Raw genomic sequence first — 18,225 nt, 5'->3', positions numbered from 1 at the left:
ATGCTTGATTATGTTCAGGTATCAATTTTCACTTGTTAATAAAAACGAATATTTATTTACAATGCTCCTGAGTCCTTTTTTACGTTATGCCATTTTCAGCACTTGGATTCTACTTTGAATTCCTTCATATCTCTCCTTCCACAAAATTTATTCCTCACACTTATATTATAATTGAAGTAAAATTTTATATTAACTCACATCTAAGACATAAAACAATATCTTGGTGAGTTTAGACAGATAAATAGTTTACAGCCAACTCATTAAGAGACAAAGTCAAGGTCAAATTTGTTTTCAGCAAACTTACCTGCACCTGTTTATATATAAATTATGCATTTATACACAATCACTGGTAATACAATTCATTTGCTAGTTCAAAACACAGAAAGTAATAATAAATTTGCATCCAAACTTGCTGCAAACCAAAAATTTTATGTACTTACATTTTATCAGCTTCACCACATCTATATGATTGGAGTTTGTCACAAGGGTCCCATTCACCTGCAAATAGAAATTGTCAGTTATAAAATAAAAATTCCCTCTCCTCTTGCCAACAACAAAATACAATAAATTTCTTGGAACAGGGATGGAAATATGTATTTCCCAAAAACTATAAAACATTATAGCTGTGACAAGCATTCTATAAATATTCAATGCTATCTATTCTACATGAAGATGTTCAACTTTGTAATATGTTTACAAAACTAAGTCTACATCCCTCTAATAACTAAACAGATAAATTATCTCCTCAGTACTTAATTGATTGGGGGGTAAACATTACTGATACAGCAACCGGTCAACGAAAGTCAACAAAAATAAATAACTCACAGTTCAGACATCAGAGACTAGAGACAGGGACACACCAGTCACAGGATTCATCACTTGAGACATGCATATAAATATATGATGGATGAACCTCAGTTCTAATCCTATCATCTCAAAGTAAATGATTCCTAATGCATGTAAAAGGACATTTCAACAGGACAATTGCAAGTACTCAGATTTATATTTGTCTTTGTTTTAATATTTCTTACATTTTTCTGTTGTGAAATACTGAGTAAATTAGTTCTCAGACTTTATATTGTTTAACATGCCCTTTTCGTTTCTTTGAAATTTCACAAACTAAACTTGTTCAACAACTTTATTTTGTTTAGAATGCAAGATTACTCATAGGAAAATTTCTGATTCTTAGTATTCTCTGTTGTAGATCTTAGTATGCAGAGTGAGATGTAGAATTTGATGTATGGACTTTTTTTGATGTTTTGTTGGTTTGTACACATAACTTGTGTTAACCAATTTAAATAGTTTGATGTATATCTCCTAATTCTCCTGCCATATCATTCTTTGTTGCCTTTATTATATAAAATCAGAAGTAATTTAGGTTTAGATGAGCATAGCAAGAGAGAACATAATGTAATGTTTTTTTTTTCAAGTAGTGATAGAACCATGAAAATGAGGTCAAGGACAATGGACATATGACAGACGTACACTTCATAACATAAGGCATCTATATACATAGTATGAAGCATCCAGGTCTTCTACCTTCTGAAATACTAAGCTTTTATGTATTTAGTTAAAGCCAAAGCCGCCACCAGATCACTATCCCTATGTAGTGCTTTCTGCAATAGAAGTCCCAGGCTCAACAAAAACTTAGCATTGAACCATGAAAATGAGGCCAAGGTCAGATGAAACCTGCAAGACTGACATGTATCTCTTACAATCATTTCGTACACTACATATAGTTAACCTACTGCTTATAGTGTCTGAGAAACAAACCTTGCTTACATTCACGTCATGTGAACTTTGGTGGATAGTTGTCTCATTGGCAATCATATCTCCTTATTTACTTACTATTAACGTAACTTTAACCTTGATCACTGATCCATGTAATGAGGTTGAGGTCTGGTCAGCCGTGTCTGCTGGACATGTAAACATTGCAATGAACCCATTTACCAAATCTAGTTATCCTATTACTCATAATAAGTGAGAAATTCACATGACAAAATAGATGGGGAATGTGTCCATGGGACACAGATGATACACCCGCTTGCATATAATGTTATAAAGGGACATAACTCAAAGAGTTTTGTGGCAATTAGCATTGTGTATACGTTTCATAACATTTAATTGAGGCAAACTTAAGTTAGAGAACCAAAACAAAAAATCCAGCTATTTTTCTATTTGTAAAAGGGCATAACTCTAGAAATGTTAAAGTGACGCCACCAAAATTCAAACTTGATCTGTGTTTTAAGGTAATAAGCATTGTGTATAAGTTTCAAAACATTTGGTTGAGGCAAATTAAAGTTAGAGAACAGAAACAAATAAAATGCTTCGCTGGGCGCAGCTTGATACGACCGCAGAGGTCGAACCCTGAACAGTTGGGGCAAGTATGGACACAACATTCAAGCTTGATACAGCTCTGAATTTGGATTGTGATTAAATATTTGACACAGCATAGGTTTCTGACACAGAAAGAATGTGGTCTAAGAACTTCAATTTTTTTAATTTACCTATTATGGTCCAATGTCCAAAATCAAAATACATGGTTAGATTCAGCATATCAAAGAACCCCATATATTCAATTTTTGTTGAAATCAAACAAAGTTTAATTTTGGACCCCAACTTGGACCAACTTGAAAACTGGTCCCATAATCAAAAATCTAAACACATGTTTAGATTCAGCATATCAAAGAACCCGAAGAATTCAATTTTTGTTTAAATCAAACTAAGTTTAATTTTGGACCCTTTGGACCTTAATGTAGACAAATTTAAACAAGAGTGCACACGCTGAAATGTCTCGCCTTCTTTACTAATCATTGATATTATGTTGATAGTCCTAAATATAAAGTTTTATTACAACTGTCACATAAACTTAACATTAACCAAGTAAACTAAACATTGACCAATGAACCATGAAAATGAGGTCAAGGTCAGATGAACCATGCTAGGCAGGCATGTACAGCTAACAATTCTTCCATACAACAAATATAGTTGACCTATTGCTTATAGTTTAAGAAAAACAGACCAAAACACAAAAACTTAACACTGAGCAATGAACCTTGAAAATGAGGTCAAGGTCAAATAAAACCTGCGTGACTGCCAAATAGATCATAAAATATTTCCATACACCAAATATAGTTGAACTATGGCATACAGTATAAGAAAAACAGACCAAAACACAAAAACTTAACTATAACCACTGAACCATGAAAATGAGGTCAAGGTCAGATGACACCTACCAGTTGGACATGTACACCTTACAGTCCTTCCATATACCAAATATACTAGACCTATTGCTTATAGTATCTGAGATATGGACTTGACCACCAAAACTTAACCTTGTTCACTGATCCATGAAATGAGGTCGAGGTCAAGTGAAAACTGTCTGACGGGCATGAGGACCTTGCAAGGTACGCACATACCAAATATAGTTGAACTATTGCATATAGTATTAGAAAAAAAGACCAAAACTCAAAAACTTAACTTTGACCACTGAACCATGAAAATGAGGTCAAGGTCATATGACACTTGCCCGCTAGACATGTACACCTTACAATCATTCCATACACCAAAAAGAGTAGACCTATGGCATACAGTATAAGAAAAACAGACCAAAACACAAAAACTTAACTATAACCACTGAACCATGAAAATGAGGTCAAGGTCAGATGACACCTGCCAGTTGGACATGTACACCTTACAGTCCTTCCATACACCGAATATACTAGACCTATTGCTTATAGTATCTGAGATATGGACTTGACCACCAAAACTTAACCTTGTTCACTGATCCATGAAATGAGGTCGAGGTCAAGTGAAAACTGTCTGACGGGCATGAGGACCTTGCAAGGTACGCACATACCAAATATAGTTGAACTATTGCATATAGTATTAGAAAAAAAGACCAAAACTCAAAAACTTAACTTTGACCACTGAACCATGAAAATGAGGTCAAGGTCATATGACACTTGCCCGCTAGACATGTACACCTTACAATCATTCCATACACCAAATATAGTAGACCTATGGCATACAGTATAAGAAAAACAGACCAAAACACAAAAACTTAACTATAACCACTGAACCATGAAAATGAGGTCAAGGTCAGATGACACCTGCCAGTTGGACATGTACACCTTACAGTCCTTCCATACACCGAATATACTAGACCTATTGCTTATAGTATCTGAGATATGGACTTGACCACCAAAACTTAACCTTGTTCACTGATCCATGAAATGAGGTCGAGGTCAAGTGAAAACTGTCTGACGGGCATGAGGACCTTGCAAGGTACGCACATACCAAATATAGTTGAACTATTGCATATAGTATTAGAAAAAAAGACCAAAACTCAAAAACTTAACTTTGACCACTGAACCATGAAAATGAGGTCAAGGTCATATGACACTTGCCCGCTAGACATGTACACCTTACAATCATTCCATACACCAAATATAGTAGACCTATGGCATACAGTATAAGAAAAACAGACCAAAACACAAAAACTTAACTATAACCACTGAACCATGAAAATGAGGTCAAGGTCAGATGACACCTGCCAGTTGGACATGTACACCTTACAGTCCTTCCATACACCGAATATACTAGACCTATTGCTTATAGTATCTGAGATATGGACTTGACCACCAAAACTTAACCTTGTTCACTGATCCATGAAATGAGGTCGAGGTCAAGTGAAAACTGTCTGACGGGCATGAGGACCTTGCAAGGTACGCACATACCAAATATAGTTATCCTATTACTTATAATAAGAGAGAATTTAACATTACAAAAAATCTGAACTTTTTTTTCAAGTAGTCACTGAACCATGAAAATGAGGTCAAGGACATTGGACATGTGACTGACAGAAACTTCGTAACATGAGGCATCCATATACAAAGTATGAAGCATCCAGACCTTCCACCTTCTAAAATATAAAGCTTTTAAGAAGTTAGCTAACGCCGCCGCCGCCGCCGCCGCCGCCGGATCACTATCCCTATGTCGAGCTTTCTGCGACAAAAGTCGCAGGCTCGACAAAAACGGGACCCAAAATTAAAAATCTAAAAACACGGTTAGATTTAGCATATCAAAGAACCCCAATAATTCAATTTTTGATGAAATCAAACAAAAGTTTGATTTTGGACCCTTTTGACCTCAATATGAACCAATTTGATAGCTGGCCAACAAATAAAAAATCTAAATACATGGTAAGATTCAGCATATCAAAGAACCCCATATATTCAATTTTTGTTGAAATCAAACAAAGTTTAATTTTGGACCCCAATTTGGACCAACTTGAAAACTGGGCCAAAAATCTAAAATCTCAATACATGTTTAGATTCAGCATATCAAAGAACCCCATATATTCAATTTTTGTTGAAATCAAACAAAGTTTAATTTTGGACCCCAACTTGGACCAACTTGAAAACTGGTCCCATAATCAAAAATCTAAACACATGTTTAGATTCAGCATATCAAAGAACCCCAAAAATTCAATTTTTGTTAAAATCAAACTAAGTTTAATTTTGGACCCTTTGGACCTTAATGTAGACCAATTTAAAAAACAGGACCCAAAATTAAAAATCTAAAAAAACGGTTAGATTTGGCATATCAAAGAACCCCAATAATTCAATTTTTGATGAAATCAAACAAAGTTTAATTTTGGAGCCTTTTGACCTCAATATGAACCAATTTGATAGCGGGCCCACAAATAAAAAATCTAAATACATGGTAAGATTCAGCATATCAAAGAACCCCATATATTCAATTTTTGTTGAAATCAAACAAAGTTTAATTTTGGACCCCAACTTGGACCAACTTGAAAACTGGGCCCATAATCAAAAATCTAAACACATGTTTAGATTCAGCATATCAAAGAACCCTAAGAATTCAATTTTTGTTAAAATCAAACTAAGTTTAATTTTGGACCCTTTGGACCTTAATGTAGACCAATTTAAAAAACGGGACCCAAAATTAAAAATCTAAATACACGGTTAGATTCGGCATATCAAAGAACCCCAATAATTCAATTTTTGATGAAATCAAACAAAGTTAAATTTTGGACCCTTTGGACCTCAATGTGGACCAATTTAAAAACGGGGCCCAAAATCCAAAAACTTAATACACGGTTAGATTCAGCATATTAAAGAACCCCAAGAATTCAAGAATAAAACCCCATTGAAATTGATCAAGAAATAAGCAATTTATACGAAGTATCTTCTTTTGCACAATACTGTGCAATTGAATATTTCTTGCTATTGCGCAATACTGTACAATTGACAATTTCTTGCTATTGCGCAATATGGTGCTATTGAAGATTTCTTGCTATTGTGCAATACTGTGCAATTGCAAAATTTCTTGCTATTGCACAATACTTATTATATAATAATTAACACATCCTGTTTGGTGTGTATCTCCTACCATATCATTATTATTTGCTTTTAAATATAAATCAGAAATAACCAACTTAAAATGGAAAATTTTAAAAGAAAAAAAAAAGGAAAAAAAGAAAAAAAAAAAAAAAAAAATCCCCCCCCCCAAATTTTTTGAACCCCCTTATGATTCATCACCCCCAAACTCAATCCCAGCCTTCCCTTTGTGGTATGGTACCTTGCAGTACAATTTCAGAGAGATCCATACACTTGAACACAAGTTATTGTCTGGAAACTAGAAAAATGCTTATTTTTGGCCCCTTTTTGGCCCCCAATTCCTAAACGTTTCGGGCAATTACCCCCAAACTCAATTCCAGCTTTTCCTTTGTGATATGGAACCTTGTAGTACAATTTCAGAAATATCCAAACACTTACACACAAGTTATTGTCATGAAACTAGAAAAATGCTTGTTTTTTGCCCCTTTTTTTGCCCCTAATTCCTAAAATTTGGAGGCAATTACCCCCAAAATCAATTACAGCCTTCCCTTTGAGATATGGAACCTTGTGGTACAATGTCAGAGAGATCCATACACTTACACACAAGTTATTGTCTGAAAGTTACAAAAATGCTTATTTTTGGCCCCTAATTCCTTAACTGTTGGTACCATAACCCCCAAAATCAATCCCAACCTTCCTTTCGTGGTATTGAACCTTATGGTGAAATTTCATGGAGATCCATATACTTAAACTAAAGTTAGAGTGCGAAAACCAATGTGTCTTCGGACGACGCCGGACGACGACGACGACGACGACGCCAACGTCATACCAATATACGACCAAAAAATTTTTAATTTTTGCGGTCGTATAAAGATTAAGCAATTTTTCCATTTGTAAAGGGCATTACTCTAAAAGTTTAAAACAGTTAAAGTGACGCCATCAAAATTTAAACTTGATCTGTGTTTTGTGGTAATAAGCATTGTGTATAAGTTTCATAACATTTGGTTGAGGCAAATTAATATTAGAGAACCGAAACAAAAAATTCAGCAATTTTTAAATTTGTAAAGGGGCATAACTCAAGAACGGCAAAAGTGAAGCCACCAGAATTCAAAGTTGATCTGTGTTTTGTGGTAATAAGCATTGTGTATAAGTTCCATAACATTTGTTTGAGGCAAATTAAAATTAGAAAACCAAAACATCTAATTCAGCAATTTTTCAATTTGTTAAGGGGCATAACTCAAGAACGGCAAAAGTGATGCCACCAAAATTCAAACTTGATCTGTGTTTTGTGGTAATAAGCATTGTGTATAAGTTTCATAACATTTGGTTGAGGCAAACTAAAGTTAGAGAATGGAAACCAATTTTGGGACGTACGTACGGACGTACAGATGGACAAGGGTAAAACTTAAGGCCCCCTGCTACGGCAGGGGCATAAAAGAATTATAATTTTTTTCAAGCAGCCACTGAACCATGTAAAATAATGGTCAAGGACAATGGACATATGACATTCAGAAACTTCGTAAAATAAGGTATCTGCATACAAGGTATGAAGCATCCAGGTCTTCTACCTTATGCAATATAAAGCTTTATACAAATAGGTTACGCTGCTGTCGGCCAGAAATCCCTATGTCTGGCATTCTGCAACAAAAACAGGTGAGACAAAAATGAGGATTCTCCAAAGAGGAGATAAACGTCAAAAGTGTTTCTTTTACAAATATCTAACCTTGCAGTTTTACAGTTAGAGATCAATCATAACCTACAACTTACCAAGAGCCATCTTACATCATTCTTAAAGTGGAATAAAATGTGAAAAGTCTACGAAGAACTGACTTAAACATTGTCAATATTTTCCTAGTAATAAATTGCCTAGCTTTAAAGTTTTACCAAAGAGTTATCTACCTTACAATGAATGGTAAAAGTTCTTGTGTATTTAAGTGAAATGCTCTGATGCCATGAGACACAACAATTCATCATCATGTGCTACTGAAACAAAACACAAATTTGAAAGATGTACATGTAGCTTGAAAATTAATTAACCAGACCAGGTGAGAAAATGAACCCAGAACTGACAGTTTATTGCAGTTGTTGAATGGAAGCCAATCATTTCAAATTCACAGATGTTATAATGATCTGATGAGAGGCTAATCAAATACAATACAGTGAAACCAGTCTACACTCAACACCTGCAGAACTGTAGGGTTTCTTATAAAATAATACAGGGTTCGACATTAACTTTTATACCAACTTGTCCAGTTGGGCAAGTGCCCTATTACTTTTACTTGTCCGAAAGTGAAATCTACATGCCCAAACTTTTACATGCTACTTTTGTGGTTGTAATGTAGTACATGCAGATAAAATATAGTTATCATGTATATGGGGTGTAAATTGATTATAGAGTATGAAAATATACTATGAGGCATATATGAGCCGAGAAGGGAGGGAATATACAGGAATTGGATCATTTACATAGAGATACTTATTTCATAATAATTAATCTAAGAAATGCCATTTCAAAAAACCCTTCTTGATAAACTGACAACTACTGACAAATTTGTTAAAGTTTAATTTCATTAAGAGAAAACAACGAAAATAGACCTCCGCTTTCCATTGGTCGGTGGGAATAACACGTGCGTCGGAAAACGCCCGAGTGGTGTCCCGATTGATAACGATAATGACGAAGCAACGCCGCGGTTGCCTGATTGGCCAATATTTTTAAACGTGATCTATTTTTGGTAAAATGGGGAATTCAGTGCGAACAATTGACGAAATATATGCATTGAAGGGGGGTAAAGACCACTTTACTCAACCGTGCGGTGTTATCACTGAGTAATCTATGGACAAAACAACAGACACTATTGATTTTGTGAAATTTTAATCATATAACACTTTTTTTTTCACTTGCCCGATTGGACAACTAAGATGATGATTTTACTTGTCCGAATACGGCATTAGCTTGCCCCGGGCAATCGGACAACCGTAAGTGTCGGACCCTGTAATATTCACTGTACAAGTCCTTATACAAGAGTTAATTGTAAGACTACGTTATTCATCATAATTTCCTTTTCTAGAGCAATGCAGGAGAAATAAAACTGGACATGAGATTCGGCTTATGGATATGAACTGATGGGAAACACAGATTGAACACCTTTCAACAAAATATCTCACATGCATCCAGGCTCCTTTTTTTTTAAAGTTTTATGTGTTTATTAATATGTTTATCATTCTATAACTTTTATTCTTTATGGTGTTCTATAATCTTATGTTGCAGCAGGAGCATGTCTAAACACTCCTCTAACCAACAACCAAAGAGTTTTCTGATCAATCTTTAACAGTTGTTTATATCATTAATTGTAAATATTATCATGTGATTGTAATAATTATAAAAGTATAACAACAACAATCACTTTCTGTAATGATTAATTATATCAAACAGTTGTGCAATTTGGGTGGTAAATCAGTTTGATCAGAAATTAATTCCTTCAGGAATAACGACTCAATGATTCCTCAGATACGAGAAGTGTGATCTTTATATACAGGTATAATTGTATACATATACTTTTGTTAATGGTTAATTCACTAGCAAGTGCTTTCCATACACTCCCCCCACCTCCCCCCCTCACCTTTGCTATCAATTGCACAAGAAATGACAATTCATCAAAAGTAACAGTAATATTTCACAATAATTTACTGTCTGTCTCAAGCCTGGAATTAGATCAAATTTTTTCACTTATCAAATTATTATTCATTTTTTGTTCTTCTCCTAACAATGCACAACTATTTGCCACTGGCCTAAAAACAAACAACAGCATATCAATTCCCTGTATACAAACCTTAACAATTCTGTCCCCTTGTTGAACCCCAGCTCTTGCAGCAGCCCCATCTGTAAACAAACAGACATTTTAATTAACTTTTGAATATATCAAAGACACAAATAAACATTTAATTTGTAGTTTGTAAAATAAAAGGCAAAATGTTGTTAACACACTTACAGCAATGATACTTCTCCTGTGTTGCGCAATTAAAACATATATTATACTTTAAAACACAGGATAAAGGCCTAGGGAAGTTCATAAAATAAGTAACAAGAAATATGTTTATACACTTTTTTTGGTGACATGAGCTTACAGGTGTTTTTCCTCAGTACAATGAATGTTTCGTCACAACAGTTATAAGTATACTTTAATTAAAAGTAAAACTGGAAAGATAATTTCAATATGTCTGAACCACACCTGAACCAAACAATATAAAATTAGAAGATATACCTGTTTAATAATGATCATAAATTGTTGTTTTCATGCACATTCATGCCTGACTTGAAAAACACCTTAAAATTTTACCATATTATGTAATTCATGTATTGCCCTATGACAGAATAATGAACTTATGTAATAAATATACATGCTTGTGATCAGTAAATATTTCAACCTTTCCTTATTTGATTTCAAATTAAATCTGAGTTAATTTGCATTGTAGTATCTAACATTGTATGACATGAAGAAAATCTCATTTGCATAGAAGTAATTTCTATATTAATTTGTTGATGTTGGCAGAGTTAGAGGTGTAACACAGTTTGTTACAAGTCTACATTCAAGGGGAGGCAATTCATTTTAATCTGTAGACCAATAATTTCAGGGAATCAAATATTGAAATAGCACAGCGAAAAAAAAATACTTCCATGATTGAGTATTAAAAAGGATGTTACATGTCTGTTATCTAAACACCAGCTATTAAGGGCATACGATACAAGTTTAAATCCCACGGTGATTTTTTGACAGAAATTTGCATACAAGCTATTTTTCACCTAGACAATTCAAATATGTAATAAAAAATATACCTTCATGTGCTACTGTTAGAGATAAATGAGTTCAAAATTTTAGACATTGACTCCAAATTTTGTTTCCTGCACATTTCTATCCTTTGGAAAACTTTTTTGTTTAAAAGGTTACCACAAACAGATTTTTGTAAATCATTTGGAATATCTTTTTTACATAAGTATGCTCTGAACTGTAATAATTCTTTGGAATTAATTCTATTTTATTAAAATTTTCATGATTTTAGAAAAAAATGAAATTTTTGCTGTATGTTTATCTAATTTTTAATTCATGAAAATGATACAAATAATCTTCATACATAATCAATGTACTCATTTTCAAGCTAATGCATATTCTCCTGATATGTCATAGTTTGACGTCATGAAAAATAACATTTTACGTTAGCAACGTCATTACCTCCCCTGTAACTGCATTATATGCCCTTAAGTAAGTACCCTTAGCCTTGGACCAGCCTTCATTTTTAGTGATCATATGGAGACCAAGATGATCTTCATCAGTTCCAATGACTAGTAAAGCTATAGGTTCTGAATAATGCAAAATAAAGTTTTTAACTGACCTGCTTTAACAGATTCCACATAAACAGGGTTATCTCCCCTGACTGTCAGACCATATCCTTTATCGTCACGCTGTATTATAACACACCTCTGTATATAACCGCCTGAAACAAATATATATTTATATAAATGTGACAGATAAATTTTCATAAAATAGTCAAACTAAAGCAAATGCTTTACAAGTTATCACTTTTGTCAGTTTCATACCATTTCCTGTTTTATTAACCTGATTTTTCTTTCTGTTAACACTTTAAAAATTTATTAATGCACAATTTAATAAGCGATCCTGTTTAAACTTAATTAAAGTATGCTCAATAATTTCCAATGCTAACAATATTATAAATACTCCTAAAATACATAATACCAAGAGACCTATCAACTGAGAAGACAGAAAATCTTAACTTTCTTAAAAGAATCATTTACAAACATTTTGAACTTCTGCTTGGTGATGGAAAATGGGTTTTCCATGTAAATACGGCAAACAATCACACACTATTTGAAATTACAGGAGTTTCACTTGACATTTTCAACAAGTCACAAACTTTTTTTTCTCTGAATTCCTGTGATATATACGTGTGTACAGACAATGTACCAATACAGATTATACACAGTTGATTACGGTAGATTGATTAATTGTTGGTGTTTAGCACACTTGGCTTTATCACAGTGGCCAGTCTTTATTTATGGAGGAAATTGTACCCGAGGAGAAACACAGACCTTTGGCATGAAACTGGCGATCCTAGTCAATTAAGACCTGCAATTGTAACTTGCAATAGCAGAATTTGAACTTACTTCAGTGTTGACATGATGACGTTCAATATAAATGACTACTAAGACCACTCTGCCAAGATCAGGTTAGAAAAATATCTAGAAAACATCTAATAAATCTGCCTTTTGATGGTAACTATTCATGAAAAATGTGTTCTTGATTCTAAAAACCAAAATTTAACCCCATCTCCAATTTACACCACTTCATAAGCTTAGTTTTTCTTGTTATCAAGAAAATGCCTCTTCTTTGTGCAATGAAGTTCCAGAAATTACTTTTATACAACGCATTGACAATCACCTGCCAGTAACGACTTAGATAATTAACACTGATTAACAATAATAATTACACCTATGATAATTCTCCTGTAACATTGTGGTTTAAGTACTGTAATCAGCAGGCTTTTATGTGTTGCCAAGTTAAACAATCAGTGTAACATACACTGTCAATGATCTGAGATCCCTATCAGCAAAGGAAAATATCAGAACTTTTTCAGTAAAACTTTGTTGCAATCTAAATAAAAAGCATTTAAAACTGCTGGAATATCTGAATTGGAGCTTCTATGTAACAAATCTTGCATCTGCCACATGTTTTTGCTAAATGGTAAACTCTGATCTAGAAAACAACATTGATAACTCTTGTTTGACAACAGGCAAACCATGAAATCTATCTGATCATAAATAGGAGTTGACATCATCTATTGCTGTAGAACAAGTCTGTAATGTTGTATGTGTCATTGTGTTCCTCACACATTGATGTATACATAATTCACATCTCCTTTTATTCATATGTTTAAGTTTTCCACACCGAAAAAGACTTAAGATGAATCATAAAATAATAATGAAAAGTCCCTTAATTCTGGAACAACAAACCAGAAAATAAAATAAATGGAGAATGTTTCTATGGGACACAGATGATGCCCCCACTTGCTTATAACGTTATAAAGGGACATAACTCAAGAACGGTAAAAGTGACACAACCCAAATTCGAACTTGATTTGTGTTTTGTGGTAATGAGCATTGTGTATAAGTTTCATAACACTTGGTTGAGGCAAATTAAGTTAGAGAACTGAAACTAATTTTTGGACATACAGACGTACAAGGGTAACACTTAATGCCCCCTTAAGTGCGGCAGGGGCATAAAAAAATAAAAGGGGAGTTTCCTTTATCAATTAAGAAGGAAAAGTTTTGAGGAAATTAATCCAGTCAATCCAGTGAGTGTATTTGTGAATAAACAGCTGCGCCATGAGCACATGATACGCCCGTTGCTTTTTTTAAGAATAAATTTCAATAACTTCTCAATGTCATTTCAGATATTTATGAAAAATTAAAGGGAGGTTATCTTAATAGATATAAACCAGTCACCAAAGTTTCATGAAAACTGCTCAAAGCACTTTAAAGATATTGCCCAAAAAATTGGAAAATCACCCTTTTATTAATGAATAAAACCACATAACTCGGAAACGTAAAATCTAAAATTTATAAAAATCGAAAGGGAGCTCATGTCAATAGATATAAACAATTCATAAAAGTTTCTTGCAAATTGGTGAAAGTGTTTTTGAGTTTTTGTCTGAAAGCTGGAAAATCCCCCTTTTTTAATGAATAAAACCCCATAACTCGGAAACTTAAAATCTAAAATTTATAAAAAACGAAAGGGAGCTCACCTCAATAGATATAAACAATTCACCAAAGTTTCATGCAGATTGGTCAAAGATTTTTTTGAGTTATTGTCCGACATGTTGACGACGGACGGACAGACAATAGTATACCATAATACGTCCCGTAAACGGGTGTATAAAAATAACCTTAAATCAAACTGTTAGACAAAGCCAAAAATTTTCAAAATAGAATTGGTTATGGAAATTTGAGTTATCATACAAAGTGTTGAGGGACGGACATTGGTATACCATAATAGTTTTCGAACCAGCATATGAATAAAATAGGACCAAAGAAGATTTGTGTCGGTTAAATGTCCAAATGATTTCGTGCACATTCGGGACAACCAGGACAATGAACCCTACACTGTCTGTGATGAGTTTTTTTATTTTCATTACAATCATCCAACATCTATATCTAACTGATAATAGATCTATCAATCAACTCATATTATAATATCTCCAAGTCTGGCCCTTTTTTTCAAATTCTAACCCAATTAAATTTTGATACAAACCATTACTAAGGTCCTTTTCACTACCTCCACCTTCATCCCGTCTCTGTGATCCTGGGTCTTCTTTTACATTACTTAGACTACCAAGTCTGAAATATTCAATAAAATGAAGGGTAAGTCATCTCCTTTACTAAAGAAGAAATTTTATTCATGTTACCATATATATGATAATATTATATTTTGTAGGATTTTTCTCATGAAACTTGAATTAGGCACAAAAAAAGGGCCATGTTCAGTGAATAGTGAAAATAGTGTCAAAACCCTAAAAAAAAAAGTAAAATAACAAAAATACCGAACTCCAAGGAAAATCTAAAACCCTAATTTGCCATATAATTGAAAAACTTTGCATCATACTAAGTTTCCAGTTGATGTGACCAAAACTTTACAGTAAACTACCTTAAACTAAAACTTTAATCTGATACCGGAACAGAGGGACAGAAAAACATAATGCCCCCATTTCTACTGTTGGCAGGGCATAAAAACAAAAGGTATTTAAGTCAGCAAAAACTATGTTAAATTTGATACTGAAGAGTGTTTTGTGACCCACATTTATTAATTATTTTTTTGAAATGTGTAGATAAATACATCCAGGAAACTGATTATGGAAACAATACACATTTTCTGACAGTGAAACATATTGTCACTTTCCATTTATCAAAAGAATGATTCACACATGACATTTATATATACATTGTTTACTTTCAATTACCATGTTCAAAATCTGCAATATTTTACTTTCTCTCTTTAGATAGTATACATATATATCATCTTGTTTGTCTGAGTGTGTATGTTGTTTCTGCATAAATCATTTGAATAAATGTCTGCATGTACACTAATATATTTCTCCGAATTGTTTAAAGGGGCATTTAGCTGCCAAATTTGTGCCCACTGAAATTTATTCAAACTCTAAAATTTGATTTTATTTACATATTTTTTTTAAATGTTATTCAGAACTACAAAAGTTCCATAGAAAACAATACACAATATATGGAATCCTTATAAAATATCAACATTTTGTGTGTATTTTTGACTGGACACCATCTTATTAACTATAAATATGACACATAAAAACTGTTGATTGTTATGTGACCACATTATGTAATTATAAATATAAACATAGGTAAACATAATGTTTGATCTCATTTTATAGATAACATATAGATTAAATGAAAATCGTTTATGTAACTCATAACCTGTATATGACTTGATTTTTTGTATTTTGAGCACATCAAATCAATCAAAGAAATCTGCCTTCATGCTACTGCCTTCCCTTGTTTCAATTTTTAGCTGACATTTGTTTTAATTACTGGATTAATTGATGGTAGCTTAACATCCAGTGGCAAATATTTTTCAAGCAATTTTAAGTTGAGAACAAATTAACAATACATACAATAGGGATGAAAAAGGAGGGTAGAAATTTGGACTGTCACAGGAAAATGAGGATAAATTAGATAGGGACGGAAATTTAGCATTGCAACAGGCCATCTATGGACCCCTCAAAGGGTTGTTTCAAGGATTCTTAACGCACAGAGAGCGTGGCACTCTCTTTTTACGATGCGAGGCATCAGACTTACAGACATGGCTGCAAATTTATACATCCCACACAACTAATCTGATGCCCCACTTTGGCAAGGGCTTTTACTGTCGGTCTGAAAAACACCAAGATTCACCATTTTTCTATTCACCATTTTTCTATTCCCCATTCAGCCTTGGAGTGTCAATCACTGGACATGCTCAGCACATGCCCAATCCATCTCCAGCAAAGGTTAAATAGAATCACATGAATACGGATTCAAATGAGGTTGAATTTTTGACTTGCAAGCCAATAATACATTAACAATGTTTTTTAGCTTATTTTGACAAAATGGAACCAAACTTGTGGTAATAGCTAAATATTCTCTTTCAATATTCCACCTTTTATAAATGTTTGAAACATACTAATTTTATGTCTTCATTGAGCTTATATGCCCCTTTAACATGTTTTAGTACTCTTTAAAAAATTATAAATATTTTTTGATTGATCAGATCTTTCAATTAACATTTAGCAATCTTATAGATGAGTTCCATATATTCTGTATGAATTAAATAAGGTGACTAAAAAGCAGTAACAGGATTGAAATTAAGTATACCCCTAGTCCACTACTAAATTCTTCCGAACAGGAAATACAAAGTGGATTTCCACCTGCTGCTATCCTCCCAACTGTCACCTACTTCAGAATATTTTGTATGCAATAAAAAGTCATTAGCTGCCTCCTTTGACAGCTTGAAATTACAACTTCATAATCTATTGATAGACATGTTGAAACAGTTGTAAAATAATTATAAAGCCTGTACAGGATATAAATATCAAATATTATAAGAACTTCCATTGGCTAATTAATCATTTTAAAGATGTCTGAACAGTTATCAAAACAGACTAAATTGTGGTCTATGTTATATATCAGTAGTCTCTCCTTTTATTTACATATATTTTTATCTAGACAGATCAATATCTTAGTAACAGATACTTTTAAAGTACATCTAACTTATATTTAAGTACTGTTGGCAAGAATGAAAATAGGTTAACCTGTAAGAATTATATAAACATTTCAGATTTTTCTCTTTCTTGCTAATTTAATTTGTTGGGTTGTTGTCATTGCTACATGTATTACCCTACAAATTGAAAATTATGTAATGCCAGAAAATGCATATTAAATGCATACTTTATTATGTTTAAGTCAAAATACCATGGCAACAAGGTTGCAACTGCTGATAAAGATGTTTAGGGAGTATCTCAGATTTTTTGTAACAGCTGATAATTAAGATATTCATAGGGTAAATTTCAAAACTTATAGTGGTCCACTGAATGGAAGGCTATCAAATTTGGAAAAACCCACAGAGTAATTCTACAAATATCTGGGTGTGTAAAGGTACAAAAGTGACAGGCTATCTGGATCATGTGTAGTTTGTATCTGTTAGTACATCTATTTTCAGAGTAGTCCATTATTGGTGCTTAATGTGTGGTCTGTTGTTCTGTCCTCTATTTTTATAAATTCCTGTCATTTTGTTTATGTATTATTTAACAATGTTCTAAAGTTCATTCTTGGACTCTGTATTCCACTATAATCATCAATGCTACAGTTCTCATTTCTGCCTTCTATAGCTTACTAGGCAGTATGGGTTTTGCTCAATGTTGAAGGCTGTACAGTGACCTATAGTTGTTAACTTCTATGTCATATGGTCTCCGGTGGATAGTTGTCTCATTGGCAATCATACCACATCTTCTTATTTTCATATTATATGAAATGTTTTAAAACATCTAAAATTCAAACAGTAACAACTGTATAATTGTGCCTATTTGAATGTATACGTATAACAAAAATATCCCTTTTAACATTCATGTAAAATGAGAAGTACTTCTAAATTACTGTAAATCTTATTTCAACAATTTTTTAGGAAATGTTTACCTTTAAATGGAATCTTTTAATTATTCTATCCTGTATTGTGCTCCAACTTTTCATTATCTTATTTAGTATTGTGTTCAAGGCATGATAGTTTTCAAA

The 18,225-nt window shown here is 33.1% G+C and overlaps 1 protein-coding gene across 24 annotated transcripts in view; it reads right to left on the bottom strand.

Annotated features, from left to right (window-relative positions):
- Positions 1-18,225, bottom strand: part of LOC127700732 (rho guanine nucleotide exchange factor 12-like) — a 137,280-nt gene that overhangs the window by 106,019 nt on the left and 13,036 nt on the right. For all 24 annotated transcript variants that reach the window (XM_052204374.1, XM_052204372.1, XM_052204375.1 and 21 more), the window contains exons 2-5: positions 14,687-14,772; positions 11,754-11,855; positions 10,196-10,245; positions 441-498 (exon numbers count right to left, since the gene is read on the bottom strand). In XM_052204374.1, coding sequence (XP_052060334.1) covers positions 441-498; positions 10,196-10,245; positions 11,754-11,855; positions 14,687-14,772 — 296 coding nt within the window. The remainder of the gene's footprint in view (positions 1-440; positions 499-10,195; positions 10,246-11,753; positions 11,856-14,686; positions 14,773-18,225) is intronic.

The sequence above is a fragment of the Mytilus californianus genome, unplaced genomic scaffold (assembly GCF_021869535.1).
Source record: "Mytilus californianus isolate M0D057914Y unplaced genomic scaffold, xbMytCali1.0.p SCAF_5, whole genome shotgun sequence".
Classification (NCBI taxonomy): domain Eukaryota; kingdom Metazoa; phylum Mollusca; class Bivalvia; order Mytilida; family Mytilidae; genus Mytilus; species Mytilus californianus.
Note: the sequence above shows the minus strand (reverse complement) of the source record. Positions and strands in the feature narration are given on the sequence as shown.